Consider the following 24,240-nt stretch of genomic DNA (forward strand, 5'->3'; position numbering starts at 1 on the left):
TGGACTAGCCCAGGGAGGGAGAGGCGGAGGAGGGTAGTAGTCTCAGGAGGCTGTTTGGCGTCTTGTGGTGTGAGCTCTTTGCGCTCTTTTTTGCGTGAGGATTTTTGAGCTTGGTGACCTCCCCAGCCCGGGAAGACTCGTCGGGCTCCCGGTCGCCCAAGTCCTGGTAGCGAGCTCTCTGAGATGCTCGGTTCGTTCGGTCGGCAGGAAGAGCCCCCCAGTTGCGACTTCGTTTATGTTAGGAGACCAACGGGCATAGATCCCGTCTAGTTGGAGCGCCAAACAAGCGCTGTTGCGTGCCGGCCGTCGTTTCCCGTGCGGCCTGACCCGGGGGCGGAGTGCATGAGACTAACCAGCCGTATGCACCCGCCCCCCGCGCTGTGCTTCGGCCCTGGGCCCCCGGCTTTTCAGCCCACAGTGTAATCAACGTCATACATACATACATACATACATACATACATACATACATACATACATACATACATACATACATACATACATACATACATACATACATACATACATACATACATACATACATACATGCATACATACATACATACATACTCGAGATGCTGGCGGTCGCGCTTAGCGCGTATTTGTAGAGGTTATGTGTGCCGTACTGTATACCAGCTACTACAGAATCCCATCCTTTCCGTGGAACTCCCAGAGCTGCGGAACCGAGGAACGAATGCGGCCCAAAAATCAACAACTCGATCAATGGCTCCTTCTGTAAGACATGGGTAACAGTGCCGGGTCGGTGTTCATGGCTGCAGCCATATATATCGCCGCCCGTGCTCCAAAGCTGACACCGCAGCAAGAGCCACAACATCTCAAACACATTGTTGCACTGTTTGTGGACCTTGGACAAGCCAAATGTAAAGATTTTTCGCGTGACACTGGCAATCCTATTGTCAGAGTAAGTTGGTCCGCTATTGCCTGTGCCCAGAAGTGATGACAGCGAGGGGACACACCTCCCAGGGAACCTACTGGCTCGAAGTGGCAACAGGTCGTCTACGTACAACTGCATTGCAACAGGGCCACCACCCACAACAGAAGAGCCAGCCTGAGGCGAACCGTAGCAGCAGTTGCGCTGGTCCATCTCATCGACCATGTCAGCCAGAAATTTGATTAAAAAAGCCCAAACAGCTCCGCACTCAGGGGCCAACCCTGTTTTACGCCTTGACGAGAGTCAAAAGGCTCTCTAACCACAGCATTTATTTTTCCATCGTCATGGAAACCTTCTCGTAAGATTGAAGTATGGCCCCCTGTCCCTCGAGATGTAACCACAGTAATTGACGTGGGACCTTATCAAACGCCTGTTCGACGTCTCTCTGGGCAATTATGAAGGGCTTTGTCCCCGGCCGCCGATGTACCTAAGTGCGGTGCCTTTTGACAAAGACATATGTGCGCACGCACCACTTTTAACTCAACAGTTCTGCTGGTGACTACCACCGCCCTCGTGATGCGCTTACTGCTTGCTATCCTTGGTGCTTACCTTGCTTACTTTTTACCATTGTGCCGTTTCCCCATTGTCTTACGTGTCGGCTGGCATTGGGCACTCCCTGTTGCCTGTAGCAACGAATAATAACAAACTACACACACGCGCTCATGCCCCACCCACATGCACATCGAACCGCAGACCGCACCTGCGTGGAAGAGGTGCCAAATGCCGTGCGCATTGCAACCTTCAACGGGGCTACGGTGTCACCGCTTTTCAGCTCCAAGACCTGGCAGAGGGAGACGTACGGCATGATGACGTTCCGCCGCCTGTCCGATGTTCTCCCCACAGGCCCCCCCTCCGGCGGTCTGTACATCTGCTTGGAGCTGAGTAGGGCCAGTCCTTGCGGCACACCGGCTGGGTTGTGCTATGGCCGCAGCAGCTGTGTCTTCGGAATGTCAAATGAGGATTTTACCTGTTGCGCCATCAGTCAAGTGCCGGCTGTCTGATGATGCCATTTTCATATATGTCATGGTCAATAATGCTTTATCTCATCTAAGTATTTATGCCTGCACGTGGATCGGCCTGCTCACTGTATTTGCGTGGTGAGCATATTCGTACGCAAGTGCGATTATGGATTCTAATACTTGTTTCTTGTTCGTGATGATTGTCCGCCCTGAAGGGCATATGAGTCTCCGTTTGCATAGTTCTGTACCTTCCGGCTTGCTGTTGCTCGTCCGTCTTACCTGTAATAGCGAAGTACGGTGCCGTACCTTAGCATAACCTAGCTATCATGTGTATATTGCTACAAAATGACGGAATCTAGGCGCTACACACGCGCTTATACACGCACGCACTGTGCTCATGCGCATTTCATACGTACCGTTGAGTTTTTAATGTTAATAACTGGCTAGCTCGTCCGTACGTCCATGGGTAGGGTGCGTTGGTCCGCCTGGCTTAAAACAGCGGCCAGCCACCCAGTGGTTTTTAAATAGCAAATAGGGGGGTCCTTGTGAAGCAGCTGGCCGCGTTTCCAAAGCACGTATGGTGTTGGATTGTAAGGTGCCCAAGTACGTTTGCGAGGAAGAGAATGTGGCCAGGCTGGAGAGGAAAGTGCAGTGGCATATTGGAATGTGAGATTAGCGTAAGCGAGTTACAGGGCGTTTTTATTTATTGCACGGGCGAATTTACGTGCAAATCTTTCACCGTAGCATCAGTCCTCAGTTCACTTCTTGGAACGAACATCAGCATAGGTGCAAGCCCTCTCGCTTGGAGGGATATGCAAACAAACATCCTGATAGGGGTAAACTCGCACGCTACCGAGCATTCAACCGAGCACATGCATGCTTAGTTGAATGGTGAGATGCGACCCCCCCTTCATTTCGTGCTCGGCAAGCCTGCCACCGCGTACCGGATATGTTGGCGATGTTACAGAACGCTGCACCTTGGTTTCTGTGCGCATTGCGTACATTGCTCGACCCCGCCGACCAAAACTACACGTGCCCAACTGAAGACATTCCCGGTGGTTGTGCAGCAGCTCTTGAGGCTGTTGCTGGCTGAAATCCATCCTGAGCTGTTGCAACACGGCTAACGCGGGCACGTCCTATGCACAGCAAATAGCTGTTCCAAGCCAACAGCGGCGTCCATGTCACCGACAAGGCTCTAAACGTCTTATCTGTTCTTATGTTTAATTAAGTTTATGTATGTTATACTTTGCGCAACTTTGTAATTTGACTTTACTCTGAACAAGGTGCTGCATACAACTGCCTCTTCGCCAGCGCTTCATCTTCCGCGGCAGTTTCACGAGCCCAGAGCTGCAAGCTACGACGTTGGCTTTCGGTGCTTTTATTTACTGCAAAGCATCCACGCAATAGTCCAGCGTGCGGCTATGGCCAACATGCTCACCTGCGCAACGCGCTGGCGCACCTGGTCCTCATCCGCCAAGAAATTTTATATACATTTGTACAGGCGCATTTTGCGAATCGCACGCGCGCATCTGCGCGGCAAAATTCGCTCCTGACTTTTGGGACGAGATGTACGGAGTCTCTATTCGCGAAGTACGACCGGACACATTTGTGCGAGAGGCTGCTTAAAAATTTCCTAGTGACCACCTTTCGGAAGGGAGTTATTTTCTCAGTTACCACTTGGTCACTAGTAACCACTTTCAAAAATGCCATAGCTACCTGTCACCTTTCCACAATTGCGTTTGCATGTATACGGGTGAGTGTGTGACAGCCGTGGTCATGATGGTGGTGGCGGTGGTGACGTGCACCATTTGTTGGTATGTACATATGGCGATGTGTGGTGAGGCGCTCATTGTGACACCCTTCTTACACTCATATGGCGGGATGTAAACCCTAACAGGCATAACGGTGATCTCACTTTTCACGGGCTTCCCCGGGTTGACCTCTTGTTGCTGGCTTTTTTGCTAGCTTAAGCGACAACATTTAGTCTTGCGAAGTCCCTCCCGCCGCCACGCAATCAGTTCCTTCGGCTCCCCAACCGGGAGAGTCAACAACACCCACCTAACTATAGGCCCATTCAGTCGTGCAGCCCTGCCACGACACGCTAGTCAGAAGTGCAGTGACAGCAGCGGAGCTGCGCCCTCAGCCACCCTCCTTGTCGTTGCGTCCTTGATGGATTCAGGTCTACGACCTGATTCAAAATGGTGAAAGTGGAATGCTGGGTGGGCTACTGGAATGACCAGGACAGGTGTTCTAAGGGATATCAAGTGAGAGATTACTTGGGGGGGACTTGGGGTGCCGCCGTACAGCTGCCGTACAAAACTTATTCTTGCATGTCTATCCCGCATATAAGCGGCAAAGTTTTAATACATGATCCCGAAATGCGCTCGGATCTACAAGCAAGGAGCCAGAGAGAAGAATGAAGCTGGGGCGGACACAGTTCTCCTGCGTGGTCGAGGGTGACTGCCCCGCGGTGTGCGAAAGGAAGGAAGAGCGGGTACAGGGGCCGAGACCGCCCGAGGCTATTACATGGGCAGAGGGGCAGACTCGCCGCCCCTGGCAAGGGTGTAGCCATGGCTTCCCACTTGATCTGACATATCGGACAAAAGCAGCACCCACATATGGCAGGGTCGCGCGTATGTCTGTCCAGTTGTGTGCAGCCGGGGAGCTGGGAGAAGGTCCTGTACGGCGTCAAATGGCAGCAGGACATAGAGCAGTGTGAGGCTGGATGTGTGGGCGACCGACCGGGGGGCCGTGCCGTCCTGCTAGCTGCGAGACACAGTGAGCCCCGGAGCGTCAAGGCTCCAGCCCTGATAGCGTAGACAGTCAAGCACCTCGGCGTCGACTACCACCTTAGGTTTCAGGCTTTCTCAAGGCTTCGAAGAGGAGACGGGGCGAGGACAGGTAGAGCAGCGGTCGGTTGCGTGTTTGGCCAACAGGCCGTGTAGGAAGTGCTGAAAAAGGAAGCGCCCGATGGTACGAGGGATACAAAAAAATCATGGAGATTCGCAAGAGAATCAGAAGGATTGCAGCTGGCGCCGAAGAGGACCTATTCAGAAGTGTGTGTGGAAAGGAAGATTTGAAGAAGACGCGGTACAGGGCATTCAGGCACATTCCATGGCAACAAGTAAAAGGGAAGGAAACAAGGAGGCAATCAGGCGCGAACACGGCACCCAGGTTCCCAGTCTCCCAGGTTCCCAGGTTCCCAGGAAACCGGGCAAGCAGGCACCCAACCTTTTCACAAGGCCATGGAAAGGAGAGGGAAGCCGGATTGTATTTTCTGGCCTGTGGGAAGGCGCAGCACGAATGAAGCAGACATGCATTGAAGCGATAACTGGAGGTACAATGCGTCCAGTCCTGGACGGTGGAACACTTGGGGTGGATGCTGTCCTCAAGCGCGACGGGAAGCTACGTTTGCCAGTCAGGTTTGAAACAACGGATAGCTTTTACGTATCTTGCGTGTCATGCACATGCCATGTTATTCGTGTGCGGGCAGAAGTACCGCTCGGTAGAGTTACGGAGGGTTGTTGCCCAGCTGATATGACACGCATATTCTGAGTATTGGGACCATGTAGTTGATGCAAAAATTCGTTCGGTGCTTTTGGCACATGTGCATGAACACGTTGGCGACCATGCGGTGCACCTTGTCTGAGGCTGGCTTAGCAGAGTAATGCCAGGACATTCTCACGACACCTGTATACGAAAGACATTGACTCCATTCCAAACGCACTTGTCAACAGTGTTCAGATCAGACCTTCCCCCCGGAGCGTGAGCTTGGGTTTCAGGCACCAGACCCCCTCCCGGGGGAGAAGGATGTGCGCCTATATCTGCACATTTCCTCCCCTTCTCCCCACACAACCCCCACACACACTCCACAAGCCCAATCCGCAGCAGGCTCGATTCCTGCCGTCACTGCCCCGCGGCTGCCGTACCCCCTGCCGTGCCGCCGCTGCTATTTGCACTTTCAATGCTGCTGCTCCCGCTGTCGCTGCCCACACTCCCTTTCGGGGCCCTCCTCCTTGCCGTCCTGGGTCGTAGCAGCGGCGATGGGGATGTCGACTGAGACGCAGGCGACAGGGAGGAAGCCGCCGCAGGAGATGACATACTCGACACCGCCGCCGGTGCCGGCGCCTTCACCGCCGCTGCAGCAGACACCGGAATTGCCGCCGCCGCTGCCGTCATCAACGCCCTTCGTATCTCTTCGCTGCTCATTACCAGCAATCCGGGCCGGGCTGCCAGCACCCTCGCCACCTCAGCATCACAGTCAAATTCCTCATCTGTTCCCAGCTCAAAAGCGTCTCCAGCTTCACTGTCGCCCTCGCTCCCACCGCGATTTGAACCCGCGTTGCGCGCTGTCGTTGCCGCTGCAGCCGCCATCACCTCTCCGCGGCTGCAGCAGGAGCGCACCTCCGCCCACGACCGTACGAGATCCCGGGGCTGCGCCGTCGCGATGGCTGGACAGCCCAGCACCAGCTGTACGACAGTATCGTACGACATGTTCATCGTACTGGAGAGGTACATGAGGTGCTCCATAAGGTCCATAGGCTCCAAGTCCAGTACGTCAGGGTACGACAGAACCATGCGGGCCACCTGAAGCAACAAATGGATCCCAGTGCGGAAAACAAAACAACCAATTGATGCTTCAATCCCATGGAAATGTGTACGGACGAGCGTACGAGCAATGCGGCGTGGATGGGTGCGCGTCTGCGGCGTAGGTTTGACGTGCAAGACCGTGTCACAAAAACGTTACTACCCCTTTCCCTCCCTTCTTGACTTCCCTTCCTGGCCACCGCAAGGGACCTCCAATCCTGCGCTCACTCACCGCCAATCGTTCATCCCGCCATTGCGGCGCTCGCCTTGCGTTTCCTTGACCTCTACTCCTCTCCAACCACATCTCCTACCTTCCCCCCAGCCCCTCCCCACTCCCCACATGACACACACAATCATACACACCTGCGCCTCCGCCACGGACAGCACCCGGGTCAGTGCGGTGGTCAGTGACTTGATGACGAGCAGGTCGGAAATGAGCAACCAGGGGTGCTGCCGTACATTTGCCTGCGGTGGGTGGGAAGTTGGACGGTGCGGGATGGTGCAGCATGGAGAGGGGAATCCATACATGGGAATTTTGGATCCGAAAGTAAGAATCCGGGGCGGAAATGGATCCGTACGGACGTGGGTCCAGGAACTGGATTCAGACTTGGATTCCAGGAAGTGGTCCAGGAAGCGGGTTCCCGAATGGCATTTAGGAGTGGATTCGAAATTCAGAGCTGATCATCGACGGCAGCAGGCAGGCCGACAGCGGCAGCATCGGCAATGGCGTTGACAGCGACGGATGCGGGGACGATGGACCCCGTGTGTTTGTAAGGGAAGGGCACAATTTTTGAGTTAATCGCTGCTGCGATGACCCGTGGGTCCGTGGCGGGCGTTGAGTAGGCAAGGGTCTAGGGGGAAGCCATGGATGTGGATACCCCATTATCTAGGGAAGAAGATTTGTGGTTACAGATTTAGATTGAGGTTCTGGGCGTGTCTTGCGTGTGGGATCGGGTTCGGGGTTGGCGAAAGAAGTCCCGTACCTGCACGTCATCTGCTGTAAGCTTGAACAACGACTCCACAGATGTGAGCCAGAATGCCAAGTGCTCCTCATCGACTTCAGCGAGGTCTGGGTATTCTTTCAAAGCCTGCTGCAGGGCGGCGTCTGATATGTCGGGTATAGCCTTGCGGATTGCTTGAACGGCGTCTTTGTTGTTTCGAGTGATGACGGAGTACCGATCATAGACGAATTGTTTTGGTGTTGATACAGGTTGAAAGACAGGTTTCGCGCGTTGTCGGCGCTGTTGCGGAAGGAGTTTTCCACCACAACGTAGCAGCATCCCGAACCACAAATAGGAAAAGTTAACGCAATACAAATTTGTTTCTTTATTTATATAATGAATCGTATAGTTTCGTGTAGAGGTTTTTGCGCAATCTTGGACTTGTAAACCAGCTCAGTAAGACTTCCTGAACATGCTGTTCCCTTAGTGTAATATTTGCATGTATTCTGCACAGTTATTTTTGCGTACCTTGTATTGATCATGTTCCATACATAGTTTATGCGTTTCGGGGGTGTTGTAGGCACTAACGATTCTCAAGCAGAACCCGACGTCCTTTAGCTTGGCGCCTGGCCCTGACTTGCAGCCATGTCGCTACTTTATCATCAGCGGGTTGCAGGAGTGGCGGGCAGGTTTGCAGGGGGGCGTGGTCGCAGTCGAGCATTTGGAGCCCGCTGTTCTGCTGCGTCGCGTGTTGCCACTATCGCCAGGAAGGCGCGGACAATAGATGATCTAGTGGACCCAGCACAAATCGGTGCTACCGGATCTGCTTCTGCAAGGTTTCAGGTGCGTCCTCAACCATCCTAGCCTGAGCTGTACTTAACACGAGTGGTAAAGCATGTTTCCCGCTTAACCGGTAACTTGTGTTGTGCTACTTCATTTTTGAGTCATCTAGCTCCGCTGCTGCGCAACATCCGCGAATGGGCTCTCCGCCGCAACCCCCTTCCGGTTGCCCCCTCCAACTGAGGGCTTCATCTTTCCCGCGGCATGCAGATCCTGCCGCAATACGAGTCTCTCCAGTCCTACATGCTGCTGCCCGTGGAACAATACTTCGTACTTGATCCAAAACAGATTTCTCACCTTGGGGGCAACCGCTTCGTCCTCACCGTTCCCCGGATCAATGTAAGCTGCGCTGGGTTGATAGGGGATTAGGTGGAAAGCAATGATCAGCTCCCACCGCGAGAAGGTGGAGGGCGAGAGCCCAAGGCGAAGGATAGAGATAAAGGCCCAGGAAATGTCTGGGTCATTCACAATTCCGGAAGTGCTGAGGGGTTGGCAAGGTCTTTGCAATACAGGAGAAGGGTAACAACAACAGCTGTCCTTTGCAAGTTGGGCCTTCTCTATGTGATAGGGGCACACAAAACGAAAGAAAGTATGCCATGCACCTCTTTCTAAGACACTGGCGTGCTGCTGTTTGTGTTGCTGCTTTTGCTTCTGCATTAAAGATTTTCAATATTTGGCTCGAGGCCGTGGTGGAAGTCAGCGTCACAACGTACCCAGGGACCCGTAGCAGCAACGGCCTAAACGGTAATAACGGCGGGGCCGGCGGGCCACGTGTGGTCCTGCGCGCTGAGAACTGCCGCATCACCGGTAGCGAGGCGGTGGAGTCCTTACGACTAGACCAGCGCTTTGCCATGTGCTTCGTCACAGAGTTGACTTGGAGCGCTATGCCCGTGGTGGCGGCCCCGTCAGCGGTATCCGCATCCGCACCCACACAGGTGGTGGCGGTGTCGGGGACACCAGCAACAGCTACGGCAGGGATGGGAGTTCCAGGCGCATCAGGCGGTGCAGGTGGCGCTGGTAGTGGGGTTGCGAGCACCTCTGGAGTAATGAATGGAGAGATCCGGGCCAGCAGCCAGCTGGACGTGTGGAGCGAGGTATAAGTGGCTGGGTGGCTGGGCTCGGTGCGGGGCTTAGGCTTTGGCTTAGGCAAGGCGGGAAAGTGGGTTGCAAGGGGGAAAGACCCTAAGATAGCCCAGGACGGATGACAGAATGAAGAAAGTGTCAACTGCCATATCAAAGCAGCAGCCGGAAAAGCAGGTCGCCGATAGCGCGGTGCGTGTCCGATGCCCCGCTCGCTTTTCGCTCCTCCCCCTTCCCCCTGTCGGAGTCCTTTGTATCTCCTCGCGCCATCCTCATACTCGTACGCGCGTACACAGATCACTGCCACCTGCACTAGCGCCTGTCCGGGTGCACTTCCAGCTCCTCTCCAGTCCACACACTGGACTCCACTTCTGCAGGTGGTTTCGCCGTTTCACCTGCTGCCTCGTAATGTGCTGGTGGGCACCTGCAACGGAGTGCTGCGAGGGCTGGTGACGAGTCTGCTGCCGCTCTTTGTGCGCATGCTGGCCCAGGATTACCAACGGTACGCCGTGCATCGTTCAATGCTAGTACCAGTCCCTGTGAGAGCTATGGAGGAGGGGGGAACCTTGGGGGAACTATTTTACGCCATTGTTGAATTACTGCGTCCGCGCCGCACGTGAATATTGGCAAGAACTTCTAATAATAGGTAGCGACATGTAAAAATACTTGCGAAGCGTAAGGGGAACAGATGGTGCAAAGGACGGAAGGAATTTTGCGAGGCGCCGGGGGAGCGTGTTGGGGATAAGGCAACTCATGACCTGCAGAATTGCTACCTTTGGGAAGAGTAGATGGTTTCGCGCTAGGCGTTGGGACAGTGTCGCAACCCAAAATGTCCTTTAGTGCTATATTTAATCTTTTGCCCTGGCGGGCCACCTGCTCCTGTGTGCGCCGTGTGATGCGTTGTAGGTGGGCCAAGGACCCAGCCTACCGAACTGAGCGGGCAAACCGAGGGAAGACTACCAGCACCACCACCACTACCTTGGCAGCTCCGTGAAGACGCGGACGGCATGGGACACCACCACCGCTGCCGTCACTATAGCAGGGTGTCTATTAGCCCTGCCCCAGCCCAGTAGTCACCTGTATCATAACCAGCCAGCCAGCCAGCAGAACGTCTTGTGGTGGAGTTTGCCGTTGTACTTGGCCGTACATAATTAGGATTTCCGAAGGGCTCTGGGCGCCTTTCCTGTGACGATAGGCAGGGTGGTAGTGACAGCCGGTGGCGGCTGGAGGTGAATGGAGGATGTATTACCCAATGTGTTTGGGAGGATTTGTGTTTTCGGAAGTTGACCGGAGGTCGTAATACGTTTTGTGCCCTTTTTCAGAGGGACGGTTTGTCTGTTTACTGTGCCTGCCTTTGCTCCATGTGCGTAGCACGGTTAGGGTCTTGCATCTCGGCGGCCAAAAGAACTGGTGTATGTTTGTGAATCTCGCGGTAGGCGCATCACATCTACCGTAATTTTTTCGCGCTCACCTCCTGCGCTCACCAGCTGCCTGCTTGTTCCTCATATAGTGCAATACGAGTCCTTCGAGTTTATGTGTGGCGTTAGATCGCATTTGCATTTTTTGGTTACAAACTGATACAGGGCTGCTAGGAGCCCTGACAGCTGCTGGTGTATGTATGAATGTTGGTCGTGCTTTTAGTGCATACACACTTTGCGACTTGTGTACGGTGTATGAATACAGAGGAGGCATGATGCCCGCCGATGATGCGACAAACAATGTATATGATACTTGGCGAATCACGATGACCACTTACGGACATTCACTGAATATACAGTTTATGCCCACTGTTTGTACGGATATGCGACGGGATGTTAGCGAATGAAGCCTCCAAGGAAATGGTCAACCGCTCTTGACCACCCTGCTGTAAGGATACACACTGCACACATACGTCCGCTGCTTGCTGCTGCTGCTGCGTTCTCGCACACCTGCTCCGCCGATCATGAAGTGCGACGACATATGCCTCGACAAATGTATCACACATAATCACGCAGTACACCTTGATTACTGAACCGACATCACATTCGCTACATCCATACACTTAACCCACGGTTGGACATACATACTGATCGCTACTAGGACAGAGGGGCAGACAGGGCATTGCAACGCATCATGAAATACACGTGCTGCAAGAACAGAACCGGCAGAGAAGCACAACCTACAACAATAAATGGGCCGGGACAACCCTATCAACCCCTTACCTCAACCCCCTTCACTCTAGAGGACCTTCAGGAAACGCCCGCCAAGATGATCACAGTTGCCCCCGGGCCCCCCGCTGTTTAGGCTCGGTCTGGTCGTTGCTGTTATCACCCTCCCATGGCCCCCTTGTCGACTCAGCCAAATAAAGCATTAGTGACGAAGCGTGGTCCCAAGGTATTACCGTACTGCTGCCGTACGCATGTGCTGCTGCTGAAGGTGCGGTTTCAGCTACCGCCATCCTGCTGCGCGGTCCTTCGGAGCTCTGGCACCGTCTAGGGACCTGTCGGTACTGTCGGTCTTCGGCCTGCCGAGTAATCATTAGCCTCAATCCCTACACACACGCGTGCACAAGGCAATGCCCCCAGATGCATTCCCCCTTCCCCCTTGCGCCACACCCCTACAATCCTATCCCGCGTAGCCACGACGTGAAACTGAACCTGAGCCCCTGCCAGCCTGCCTTCCCATGCACCCACCCGCCCATCCACCCACAAGCTGCATGCATCCATCAGTTACCCTAACGATGCCCGTCTCCAGTCTCACAACACCTGCACAACAGAGCAACAGCCTTTAGCAGAGCTTCAATACACTAAGAGAGGTAAAACCTTGCTGGTCCAGCCACGCCACGCCAGCAGTAGCAGCAGCGGCAGCAGCCGAGCCAGCAGACAGGAAAACGTAAATCGCGTGGCCGAAGCGTCCTAGAAGCCGAAGCAGCCCCGGGACTTGGACTTGGGATAATCCAAGTCAGTTCCGCGGCTGCGGGATGCAGCTCGCGCGGCACTGAGAGCCTCGTCTCGGGCAGCGGCCGCCTCCTCGGCCCGCTTGCTGGCAGCCGCCAACTGGGCCTGGGAAGGAGAGGACGAAGTAGGAAAGGCACAAGCGATGAGGCTGGTCGGTTATCCGGGTGCCTTCCTTCCCTTTTTCCGCTGGCTCTTCTTTTTGAACCGACCCACGAACGACGACGCCCGCACGCAACATGGCTCACGACGCGTTCTAACTACAGCGCACATGCACGCGCGTTTCCTGGGAGTTTGAACATGTGCCCACCGCATGGAGTGATACAGATTTCACCAAAACCCCAAACCCAACCATTACTCAGTTCTCTTTCCGCATCCCATAGCTCAACCCACCTATACCCCGACCCGACCCGAACCGTCGTCCTTGGTACGGTTTTCCACAGAAGCCGCAACTCCAAGCCAACCCCAAAGCCTCCTCCACTCCCACCATCCCATCCCAAACCAGCACCACCGCACCCGCAGCCCTTCATTCTCCAATCGCATCCGCTCCATCTCCGCTGCATGGGTCTGCGCCTCCAGCTGCACCCGCTGCGCCTCGAAGGCCGCCGCAGTGGACAGCCGCTCGAACAACTCGCCGCCCAGCGCCGCGTACTGCGAGTGGCAGAACGCCAGCAGCCGAGGCCAGCGCGCCGCTCCCACAGTAGCCCCCACTACGCTACCCACACCTGCCTCCAAGGCCGAGGCGACCTGCTGGAAGCTCCCCTCACGCAGACGGGGATCCTGAGTGGCGGAGAGGTCACGGAGGGAAGCCAGGAATAGAGGCAAGAGAGGGAGGCAGGAAAATACATGAAAATTTGGAGAGGGCGGGCAGGAGGGAGGAGCGAAGGCGCGGGCAGATCGTGCATAAGGTTTTGAGGGCTGATGCTATAACGATTGCGGAAAGGGGAGGGGAAAGGCGCGAGGGAGGGACGAGGGATGAGCAACGTGGTAGGTAACACAGATTAAACCCCGATGGGGCCCACCTACGGGGCTAAAAACCAAACAACAAGCCCATTCGGCAGTGTCCCCCTCGGTGTCATTACCCGGCCATTACCCGCCCATTTCCAGGCCACACAGACACGTCAATCCACAGCCCTAAGCTCCAACCCCACCTGCCCGGCCTTCACCCATGTTCACCTACCTCCCATCCGTCCCTTCTCACCTACCACTCACCCCTCCTCATCCAACCTACCGAATGCAGTTTATTGGCTAGGTCAGCCAGCTGTTTCTCAAGCGCCTCCGCCGCTGCCGCCAGCCGCCGCTCCCTCAGCGCCTCAAAGGCTGTGTTGCAAGCGGCCACGTAGCGCTGCTGGTATCGGGCCTGAAGACCCGGGTCGCCAACTGCCCGGTCCTTGAACACGGCGAAGGCCGCAAGCAAGGAGCGCTGCGAGGTAGGGTACCGTGTACGGCGACACACGGAACTGGGTGAGTGGGTGGTTGGGGCGGAGGAGAGGGAAGGGAGGAGGGAGGATAGGAGCGCGGAGCGGCATCTGCCAGACCCATATACACCCTGCACGGGAGGTAGGTATTATATATCGTATGCACAGCCAGCTCAGCCCAGTCCCACCTGGTGCTCGTCCACAAGCGCTTGCTCGTCCGGAGGTGTGTTGGGGTTGAAGGCGGCTCTGTAGGCGTCCTCCGCTGCGTAGCAGGCCCCCCGGCACTCCGACTCGGCCACGCTCTGTGACGAGCAAACCAATATCGACACCAGCACCGACACGACACGGCGTCAGCAGCAAAACCACCGCAATGAGGAGGGGAGAGGAGAATACAGGAAAGGGTCATGGTTGTGAGGATTGGGTGGTGGAGATAGTGAAAGAGATGGCTGGGCGGGCGCGCGGGAGAGCTAGCGCGAGGCGGAAGGGGAAATGTAGTTGGGGGGGAAGAATGTTGGCAGAGCAGGTGGCATGGCATGGCCGCAGCGTTGCTCATCCCTCGATTGATAGAATATATGAGGGAAGACCATGAAGAGAGACACACAGAGACAGACAGAGTGCACAGCTGTACCGCCCTTCCCTTCAGCCAGGCATCTCAACCAACACCTCTCCAAAATCCAAACCCGCCGAATACTTACATGCCAAGCGGTAGATATGGTGGGTACGGCGCCCTGGTTGATGGCCTTGACGTACGCCGCCGCCAGCCCCGCCAGCAGTGGCCCAGTCAGCATCTGGTTTCCCAGCCGCTTGGGCTGGGCTCGCGCGGTGAGGGTGGCGGTGAGCCGGTCCACACCCTGGGATAGGGGTGAAGGGTTGGGACGGTTAGGGGGGTTAAGACGAAGCACTGGCGAGTTAAGCAGATTTTCATAGAAATCAGGGGTAGGGGTGCTGAGGGTGTGAGGTAAAGGGGGTTTGAAGGCGTGAGAGAGATGCGTGGGTGAGAATGCTAGGGAGGGGGCCTCACACATTGCTGTGTGAGCGGGGAACACAGGGGCGGGGTGTGTGTGGTAAAGGACGAATGCATGAAAGGTTGTTGCTGCGTGGAAAAAGGTGCAGGGTTCTGGAGTTCTTCCCCCTCTGCTGCACCGCCCACTCCTCCAGCACCACCTCAACTCAGGCACCACCTGCCCAACCTCTCACCCTCCCACCCAGTACTACTGCCCACCTCTACAAACTCCGGCCTCAGATGCTCTCGCGGCAGTGTAGCTAGGTTCCGGAGCGCCTCTTCGTCCGTCACGGGTCGCACCAGGGTTACGCAATCTCGGTCAGGAAAGAGCGACTTGATGGACTCGCGTATCTGGTCCCGGAGGAGGGGGGAAGGAGAGAGGGACGGAGAGGGACGGTTTGGATTACGTGCAAGGAGACAAAGGAGACAGACGGAGACTTCAACTGCCGATGTCCACAACAGCGGATGGTGGGGGAAAAGACAAGCCAAAAGCAGCTTCCTCGACCTCGTCTCCCTCAAGGACAGACTCGACAGGCACACACGCAAGCCTGTCGCGCACGCATACACATAGATATACACACATACACATTGGTCTGGTCTGGTGGCACCTTTTTGAATACATAGGTTCTGGGTTCGTTCCCTGGTCAGACCCCCGGCATTGTTCGGGAGGTCTAGTCGGTGGACTAAGTTTCGCATGCTGATCTGTCTCTACGGATGTCGGGTGACTGGACGAGGAGGGGTCTACTTGGCAGGACCCAAACCGCCGTCGGTTGAACGGTGTAATCAACTTTCTATATATTTAGTCCATGGCCTCCCGGCTTCGACGGACCCCCCCGCACTCGTGCGGCACTTGTAACTTGTAACACATCGCGGCTAGGGTCATGCCTACACACATATATATATATATATATACATATATATATGTATACAAGTTACAAGTTACAAGTTCCGCACACAAGTCCGTAAAAGCCGGGGGGGCCATGGACGTTGTATTGGTATTGATGCGGGTACGCGGGAGGTCATCTTCATTCTCCTTAGTCCGCTTCAGGGCGAAGCGGAAAAAATTTGGAACCATTTCTCGATTTGTGCGTGTCATCCTTGCGCAGGGGCCATGCTAATCTTCTCTGTATTTTTCCAATTTTAACATTTGTGCCGAAGTATATAGACGCACACACGCAAAGCCACGCAAACACGTGCACAGCACGCATGTCAGGGGTGCAGGTCAGTCGCACCATGTTTTTCAGCTCCACTGCGGGCCCCTTCCCTGGAGTGGGCATCAGGGCTGTCTCCAAATAGTCCCGCGGGGCTTGCTGCGTCACCAGACAGGGTTGAGAGGGCGAGCAAGCTCTGACGTCAGCAGTGCGGGTGGGAAGGGTTGCGCTGAGGAGGCAGCGGGAGGGCCCAAGGGCAGCGGGTGTAGTGGGGAGGTGAACACGGGGGATACATCATCAACCCCCGAAATGGCCCCCGACCTCATCCATCCCCCCCACATCCTGGCGCCCCGCGACTCCCCACATCCGTCCAATTACCTGGAACGCGATCAGCAGTGTTCCTCTTCATGAAATCCTTACCCTCACCCTTACCCTCACCCCTACCCTTACCTTCACGCCCTTGTACTCCAGGTCGTAGTAGAAGTCACGCAGCAGCCAGAGGAAGGACGGTGTGAATTCGGACAGCGCAGAAATATCCTCCAGACCTGAAGGGTAATGAGGTAGAAATGTACGTAAGTATGTGTTCGAGATATCTGTAACATGGCGCGCGTGGGCGTTCCTGCGCGCGCCAGCGCACACGGAGCCGTGTGACTCTGCCACTTGGGAGTTCCTGCGGCTTCATGCAACAGACATTCCGTGCATTGGTACCACTCTTAACTCTTCTTGTCACTCGTGTTGAGTGACAGGATAATAGTTTTCCTTAGGCGTTTTTATCCTGTTTTGACAGCCCTAGGCTACCGGCCCTTGGGGCCCCTCAGGACCCCAGGTTATGCCTTCGGAGAGTAACGCCGCTCCAGAAGGTGAAACGCATGCACACTCACACATATACACTACCAAGCCACCCACAGCGCGCACGTTTTCCGCTGCCGGACATAAAGCAACGCACGCCCTACATGCGGTAGCAACAGCACCAGACAATTGTTTCCGGAACTCCGCGCGAGGGATATGTCGTAATAATACAGGCTTTATACAGTATGCTTCTCTACTTCACGTGACCTCACCTCCGTCAGCCTCTGTCTTCTTTTTTGAACCTGGAAATGTAGGGCCCCCCAACACACAGGGCCGGACGGACCGGATTAAACAGAGGAGGAAAAGGGGAACAGGGAGAACCCGGGGGAGATGTGGGAAAGGCAAAAGAAAGCTGAATGAGGTTCCACTTCGTCCCCATCCCGCCAGTCAGCAGCGAGTACACGAAAGTGCGACCTGCCCCAGGCAGGCAGCTACCTAACTCTCTCTCCGGGCTCCCGACTACCCCCCACCCGCCCACCCATCTGCCTGCCTCATCAAACTTACGTGGCCGCCCCTCCAACCCCAGGATGCTGCACAAACTACCCAACCCCCAGCTACCCTCGCTTTCCTCACCGCTGTCCGATTCCTGCTTCTTCTTGCCGCTACCTGCGAAACGACAAGGTTGGAAAGGGGAGAGGTGCACGGAACGCGGAAGACGGAACGTTCGCTTTAGGGGAGGTGAACACAGCAGTGCAACCGCAACATGCAGTCGAGCTTCACTTACTTGCCCACGCAACTGGATTTGGCCGATCCCACGTGCCTTAGCATCCAAAGCCCGGCTTGTCACTATAAACTAAAACAAGCTCGACTTGCTGCCCTGCCCCTGCCTTGCTTCCCGGTGCTTCCAAGGAATTGAAAAAGTCCCACCTCGCGGCCCCCCGCGATTCCACCTCGCAGTCACCCTCCTTATCGTCTCCTCCCCTTTCCCCCGTCCTCACCATCCGACTCCTGCCTCTTCTTGCTCCCGTTCAAATTAACTGCCATGTTGGGGTATAAAAGCACAATGAGCGAACATGCATCAAAAGCGGCACACGCACGCAGCACACGTACGCAAGCTCGTGGCCGATTGGGTTGGTTAATTGACAGGTGCGGCGGTCCTTCGTACGGCAGCCGCCATCACCACCGCCATCCGCGTGACGGCCCGGCCCACCATTGCGAAGGGAGCCTAGGAAATCTGCGTAACGGCAACACCCCCTCGGAACGTACCGGGTGCCGCCATATCGCCGTTCGATGCCGCCGCGGTTGCCTGTGGCGCCCCTCCGCCACTGGCGCGCACCCGGATCCGCCGGGTTAGCTCCGTAACCAGGGCCAGACGGTCCAGAGCTGCCTCGTCAATACCGCCCATCTGGTGATGGAGGTGGTTGTGGTGGGTGAGAGACAGGGAAGGGGTGCAAGGTCGCGAGCGTCAAATTTTCGTAAATGAGTAGACGTAAGGGTTAGGGAGTTATCGGGTTGAGCTTGCCACCAGCAACACAATCACTACCACTACCACAACTACTATTACCACTACTGTCATTATCACCACCAATGAAGGAGTCTAGGTCGAGGCTGTCGCCTTCCCGCCAGCCATGGAACCCCGTCACGTGAGCTCCCCTTCCCCGATTCCACTCCTGAAGTGGATGCACTGACTGCACTCGCTTGGCCGTCGGCAGCTAATACTTACATCCTTGCACATGAACCCGGGGCCGTTTTCTGCTCCTTTTCCTGGGTACGGTTTCCCCCCTCACCTGGTTATACACAAAAAGACTGGACAGAAGCACTGCCAGACTGAACAGCGACACACCATCCTGCGTGGTCTGCACCAGCCGAGAAACACCAAAAAGAGGGACAGGTTTAGCAGCTGCCAGCATCAACCGCAACAGCAAGGAATAGGAAACGGCACAGACAAAACCACCAAAAAAGCACGGCAAGGAGTAGGAAACGGCTGTGCTGATATCGTACCTGATCGTACGCATCAATGCCCTCCGTGTCGACCAGCACCTACAAACGCACAGACAAAACGCGCCTTGAAGGAGCCACGGCGGAGCGTTCTTGGGGACGAACAAAGAAAAAAACCCAAATCATGCAAGTCATCAGACAGGAGGCCTCCAGCTCATACGATAGTCCTGGCGCATATGGTGATACCCTCGCACTGAAACATCATCATCATCATCATCAGTAGCCCGAGAGGGGCAAATAGGACTTCGGTAACGCGTTACGGCTATGGTAGCATTACGGTGCTGGGTGGCTCCTGGCCCGACGAGTGGATAGGAAAGGAGTTTACGTGTGGAAAGGAGCTCAGGCGCTCAGGCGTTATTGTGGTGGCCTTCACGTGCCCGTCATTGATTCGTGTGTGAAACATGGTGGATGTACGAGTAGAGTAGGACTCGTGATGAGCGAGCTACCCTTAATTGCCACGGCTCGCCACTCGTGCCAGTCATTTCGGAATGACCTCTTGTAGCGTCAGGTGGCGTAAAGTGGTGGTGCCTGGTACGTATCAGCTTGGAAAGGGGAAAGGAGTCCGCGCCCAACACGCACAGCAAAGAAACCCTCATCGCCGCCACCTCAAACATGTTGCTAATTGCTCCGTTCACACAGGCTCCACCCAATCTTCGTCATCTTCACCTCAATCTACTCATGCATTTACGCATACATCTAAGTTTTACCCAGTTACCAACCCTTACTGTACGACCCATCCACTGACCCTCACAGATAGCCAGCCACCCACCAGGTAGTAGTAGCTGCCGTCTAGAGCGGTGCGTCGAATGGGCTGAGACCAAAGCCAGAGCCCTAGGCAGCAGACACCGGGAACACAGGACGTTGTCTAACTAGCTTGCATGGACGCTCGTGTCGGTGGGAAGCGCGGAATGCTTGTCGAATTGCCATGTGCAACATGCTCCAGAACCACTGCAAGCCGATAGCCCACGTGATTTCCGTGTTGGCGGTTCGAGCCTGGGGTTAGTGTGTTGGCCATGCGCAAGGATGCATACGGTGTCCGTGCCAACGGAAGGTCCTTTTCTATGCATGGTAACACTGCTGCGCATCTGTGTAAGTAGTAAGATAGATTGCGTCGGGTTTTGTGAATTGCCTCAACAACCCCAGCGGGGCGGGCAGTACCTTTGGTGCAGGGCCGATAAGAGCTTGCAACCTCAAAACCAGCGCCTGCTGCCCCCAGCAATTGATTTAGAATGTAGCTCTTGCCGGTCCTTGCACGACCGCAAACCGAGACAACTGCGATGGGGGCCTTGATACGCTTCAAAACGGCAATAGCGTCCTCGCCGAGCGAAAATTGCCCTGTAGATGGATCATGCTGTACAAGCTGGACTGGTTTCCCATCTTGTGGATTAGATGATGACTTGTTTGAGGAGGGCTTTTGAGTGCCGTTTGGCTTTTCGCGGGTTCCATCGCTCCCAGCCATCCCGAGGTTGGTAAGCAGGCTAGCCAACAGCGATAAATGCAAGGTGCGCAAGTATGTCACGCGCCTTGGGAGAGAAGTGCGCGTTTGAAATCCATCGGCAAAGGGCCGTTTCTACTTGAGCTGTTGGAATTAATCAAGAACCGACGAAAAGTGTGAGAAGGAATGTTTTTGATGTTGTAAAAGAAGGCTAAGGCATGCCGGCCGGAAACACGATACTAGAGCTGGCCTTAATTTGAAATGCATGACACTTCAACGCCGCCGTACTAACTGAACCTCCCTTTAAGCTCGGATGCGCTGTGCTTTCGGTGCAAAATTTCACGCCCATGGTGTAATATTATCTGGTATCTGATATTCATGGATTTCTCATGGCAGTCGAAACATCATTTGCCTAGATTGTCAACACCCGCCCAGCGCGCGGAGCTGTCCAGCCGCTTCCAAGACCTGCCTTTGCCATGAGTAAACGAAGAACAGAAACGCCGTTGTTTTTCAAAAAATTATCTTTTTATGGTAGTGGGTGATGCGATAGTTGGAGCGAGGACTTTTGCACCTTCCTAAAGTTTTCTTCCGGCAAAATTTGGCGAAGTCAACCGTTATGTTTGGCATATTGTATTTTGCGAGACTACCTTTGATACCTGACCGGTGTGGCACTCTAGTACTCTCGAGCACTGAATGTCGTCATTGGCCCGACCGGCGACACCCTCTAGAACCAGCACGACTATGACCAAAGCAGAGAGATGCAGATGACGCCTTACCTTGCCAAGGCCATTCTAACAAGAATGCTGAAGTTCTGTGCGAGGATGCGCTTAGTTATATCTTAAGACAGCTGACGCGATGGTTTGGTGTTCACGTATTCCAATTGTGCGAAGCTAGAGGTCGATGTCGTCAACCAGTTTCAATCACTGTCGGAGTAATAAAGGCAGCATACATTCCTTTGCATACGATGTCCAGCCAGACGTGTACCCGTCAGACGGCAAGCAACCAGTAATTCACATGGCGAAGTATAAGCATTGGATGGCCGAGCAAGTAGACAGGATGGAGGTGCTCCCGCATATCACACTGTTAATCCCGCGTTTTGGGCATTGGCGGCTAACAGAGCAGCACGTAAGGGATGGCGTTATATACCTGCTGCGGCACTGATAGTCATATCGAGGATGAGAAGCACATTTTGCTGGACAGTCCGGTGTACGACAAAATCAGATCTGATCTGGATTTCCCACGCTTCGAGCACATGAAGGACGCTATGAAGTGGGAACCTGAACGCCTGGCAAGGATGCTGGAACGGATATGGTCCCACCGCAACTTTGTCGTTCCCTTTGGTCGCTCGTATCCTTTATCACTTGCTTTGTTTGAAGTGCGAAGTAGGATGGTGCTTTTAGGCGATCTGGCAGCCCTTGAGCCCTCGGCTCGTATTAGGGCGGTTTGCAGGTACGGGGAACGCACCCACGACCATGTAACACACACATTCCTTACAAAACACCCATGCGGCCAGCATGGGCTGTTTTAATCAACAGACCCATCTACTTGGGTTCGCTGGCGTGCCCAGTGTTCCTAAGTAAACGAATTATAAACAATTGTTCCTAGTTATAAACGATTTACTTAGCAGGACGCAAATGAAGCCCCACTTGAAGCCGTTCTACCTGCTCCATGCCCGCGCAGCACATACAAGTAACAGCAGACACTCAACAGAGTGTTGCTGCGGGTTAAGAATAATGGAAAGCTGGGTGAACCATTCGAGTTGCACCAAGGGGTCAAGCAAGGGTGTCCCCTTAGCCCTACCCTGGTTGGTCTTTCTATTGAGAGTCTCGCTGACTACCTGGGTGCGAAGGATAAGAAAGGAGCGTCATACATGTGTGTCTCCGACTGCCTTGATGCGGATGCTCTGCGAGTTCCCTTGCGATTTACACGGATGACCTTAGTCCATTTGCCACTAGTCGTGAGCGCCTAAACAAGACTTTGGTGCTGTTGTCAGTTTTTTGCGCTGCATACGACATGAAGGGGAATGTGAGTAATAACAGTGAGCTGGTGGTATATCATCGGAAAATCTCGCAGCATAAGAAAGTTGCAGGAACACACATGGATGTATGGAGGGATGGAGAGTGGGATGTATGGACGAAGGGATGTATGGAAGAATGCATGGAGGCGAAAGGGTAGTGAGGGGGGAAGGCGACGCGGTCGGGAGAGGCGCCGCAACGAGGTAGTGAGGGGCCCCAAAGTTTAATGATTATTTTATTAATAGCTTGCCCAGCCCGCCTGAGTAACATGGGGTACTGGTGCCGCGCTGCCAGCCCAACATTTGCCCACCCAGAACCCCAGAATATGATCAGTTGTGTGCCCGAGAAATCCTACTGTATAACAGCAACCATGTGTTTTTGTTGGTTGGAGCTTGCGGCTTCCGCTTTCCGACACATTCTCATGAGACCCTTGGCTTGCTTGCCTGAGCTGTATAGGCTGGAGAAGTTTGCAACATTAAGTCCAAAGAGGGGACTAGGTGTATCCAAAGGGGCTTCTTCTCCATGTCCCCATGCAGCCGCCTTGGAGGGCGTGCACTGGATGTCCAAATGGATGCGACGACTGTCGTGCCAAAGGCTAGGTAGCCATACAATTATGCTGTGTCAGCGCAGAATATAAGCAGCGACGCATGGCATCAAGGCACTTTGGGAAAGTTCCACGTCCTGTTCCAGCGACAAGAAACCTCGTGCAGCAGCATCGTGCAGAGGTGAGCTCCATAGAAACTTTACAGCCTATGGCCTCTTCACCTTTATTGTGACGTTCCACTGCAAACCGAGCATGGCTCCTTAATAAAACTTCGGCAAAACTGAAGCGGTTAGTACTACAACGTGCTCTCCGTGAATTCTATTCAGACTGAGTCATATCAGTGCAGCGTATTCAATCCTTCAGACGAATTCTTTGCATTGCCGGAGGTGCTGCGGACCACCTTATTGTCTTTCCGTGTCACTTTTCCTTACTTCCTTTTTTTCCGTTATTCGTGTTTTTTGGTTTATTTAGGATAGAAGACGGGATCAAGTGCTTAACAAAATTCATCCAACATTTGTAGCGTAGTCCCTGGTGCCTAGCATGTTGTCGCCGGTGGCCGCAAGAGCTGTCAGTGGCCGCTACTCCTCCAGCGGCCTAGATGATATCTGGGCAACACACAGTCGTCAGAGTGATGAAGAACAGCAAGGCTCGCCAGACGAAAAGCAAGCTTATTCGGGGCGCTACCTGTTCTGGTGCATCCTTGGCTACTCATTAAGCTTCATCGTTTTCGGGTCCCAAGTCAGCATTTTAGGGCCTACAATAGCCGCTCTTGCAGAACGGCTACACGTTGATGAGCCAGACCTCAGCCCGTTGTTCACCGCGTTGGGCGTCAGCTGCATCGTCAGCGGCACGCCATCAGGATGGCTCGTGGACCGCGTGCCCACGCATCATGTACTTGCAGGATCCCTCCTAGTTGAAGTATGTAGCCACTAACCCCCCGTCTAAACCCCCGCATGTTTGGACGCACATCCTGCCTCCTGTTTTAAAAGTATTGCATCCGTGCAATCCAGCAGCTGTTGTCTCACCACAAAGCAATCTAAACCCTTTCCTTCTCGCTTCGCACTGTACAACTCTTTTGTGTTGCATTCTCATTTCCTCCTCTCCCATTCACCCAGTCCCCCTCTCCTACCTTTCCTCCCCCCCTCCCCCTCCCCTTCATTCCTAACACGACTGAAACACGTCGTAACCCGGCGTAACCCGGCAGGCGGTTGGTTTCTCTCTCGTGCCGCTGATGCCTTCAGTTTGGTCGTTAACAGCGCTTTACTTTGTAGTTTGTTTCTCGTACAACTTCACTAACTCGGCGGTTTTTACCAGCTTGGCCTGGCTGTTCCCCAAACGGGCTGGTCCCGGCATCAACTTGGTGCTGGCCATGTTCGGGCTGGGCTCCTTCTTCATACCGCTGGCTGCTCAGGTACGTTTTGCGTGCGTGCGTATGGGTGTATACTTGTATAGTATGTATGTATGTATGTATGTATGTATGTATGTATGTATGTATGTATGTATGTATGAATGCGAACTCAAATCAGTGTGACATTCCTGGAGTCTGCTCGTGTCTGTACATGGTATCGGTACGAACCCCCACACCCCCAAACCCCCCC

At 54.5% G+C, this 24,240-nt stretch overlaps 4 protein-coding genes across 4 annotated transcripts in view; 2 read left to right on the top strand and 2 right to left on the bottom strand.

Annotated features, from left to right (window-relative positions):
- Positions 1-5,023: 5,023 nt before the first annotated feature.
- VOLCADRAFT_104318 (uncharacterized protein) lies at positions 5,024-9,129 on the bottom strand (the record flags this gene model as incomplete). Its single annotated transcript, XM_002949477.1, has 8 exons — positions 5,024-5,598; positions 5,838-5,964; positions 6,121-6,495; positions 6,859-6,960; positions 7,479-7,736; positions 7,965-8,087; positions 8,574-8,757; positions 8,879-9,129. 8 exons carry the CDS (start codon positions 9,127-9,129, stop codon positions 5,420-5,422), a joined length of 1,599 nt encoding a protein of 532 aa, XP_002949523.1. The 3' UTR covers positions 5,024-5,419.
- A 356-nt stretch (positions 9,130-9,485) lies between these two features.
- Positions 9,486-11,639, top strand: VOLCADRAFT_89857 (uncharacterized protein; the record flags this gene model as incomplete). Its single annotated transcript, XM_002949373.1, has 4 exons — positions 9,486-9,548; positions 9,734-9,858; positions 10,728-10,788; positions 11,580-11,639. 4 exons carry the CDS (start codon positions 9,486-9,488, stop codon positions 11,637-11,639), a joined length of 309 nt encoding a protein of 102 aa, XP_002949419.1.
- A 3,233-nt stretch (positions 11,640-14,872) lies between these two features.
- Positions 14,873-18,055, bottom strand: VOLCADRAFT_80671 (uncharacterized protein; the record flags this gene model as incomplete). Its single annotated transcript, XM_002949478.1, has 4 exons — positions 14,873-15,061; positions 15,943-16,020; positions 16,312-16,406; positions 17,977-18,055. The coding sequence occupies 4 exons, from the start codon at positions 18,053-18,055 to the stop codon at positions 14,873-14,875; spliced, it is 441 nt and encodes a 146-aa protein (XP_002949524.1).
- A 5,127-nt stretch (positions 18,056-23,182) lies between these two features.
- VOLCADRAFT_89859 (uncharacterized protein) overlaps positions 23,183-24,240 on the top strand; it is a gene marked incomplete at both ends in the record, with an annotated part of 5,014 nt that continues 3,956 nt past the window's right edge. The window contains 2 exons of the mRNA XM_002949374.1: positions 23,183-23,560; positions 23,847-24,053. Of these exons, the coding sequence (XP_002949420.1) occupies positions 23,183-23,560; positions 23,847-24,053 (585 nt within the window). The remainder of the gene's footprint in view (positions 23,561-23,846; positions 24,054-24,240) is intronic.

Source organism: Volvox carteri (genome assembly GCF_000143455.1).
Source record: "Volvox carteri f. nagariensis unplaced genomic scaffold VOLCAscaffold_14, whole genome shotgun sequence".
Classification (NCBI taxonomy): domain Eukaryota; kingdom Viridiplantae; phylum Chlorophyta; class Chlorophyceae; order Chlamydomonadales; family Volvocaceae; genus Volvox; species Volvox carteri.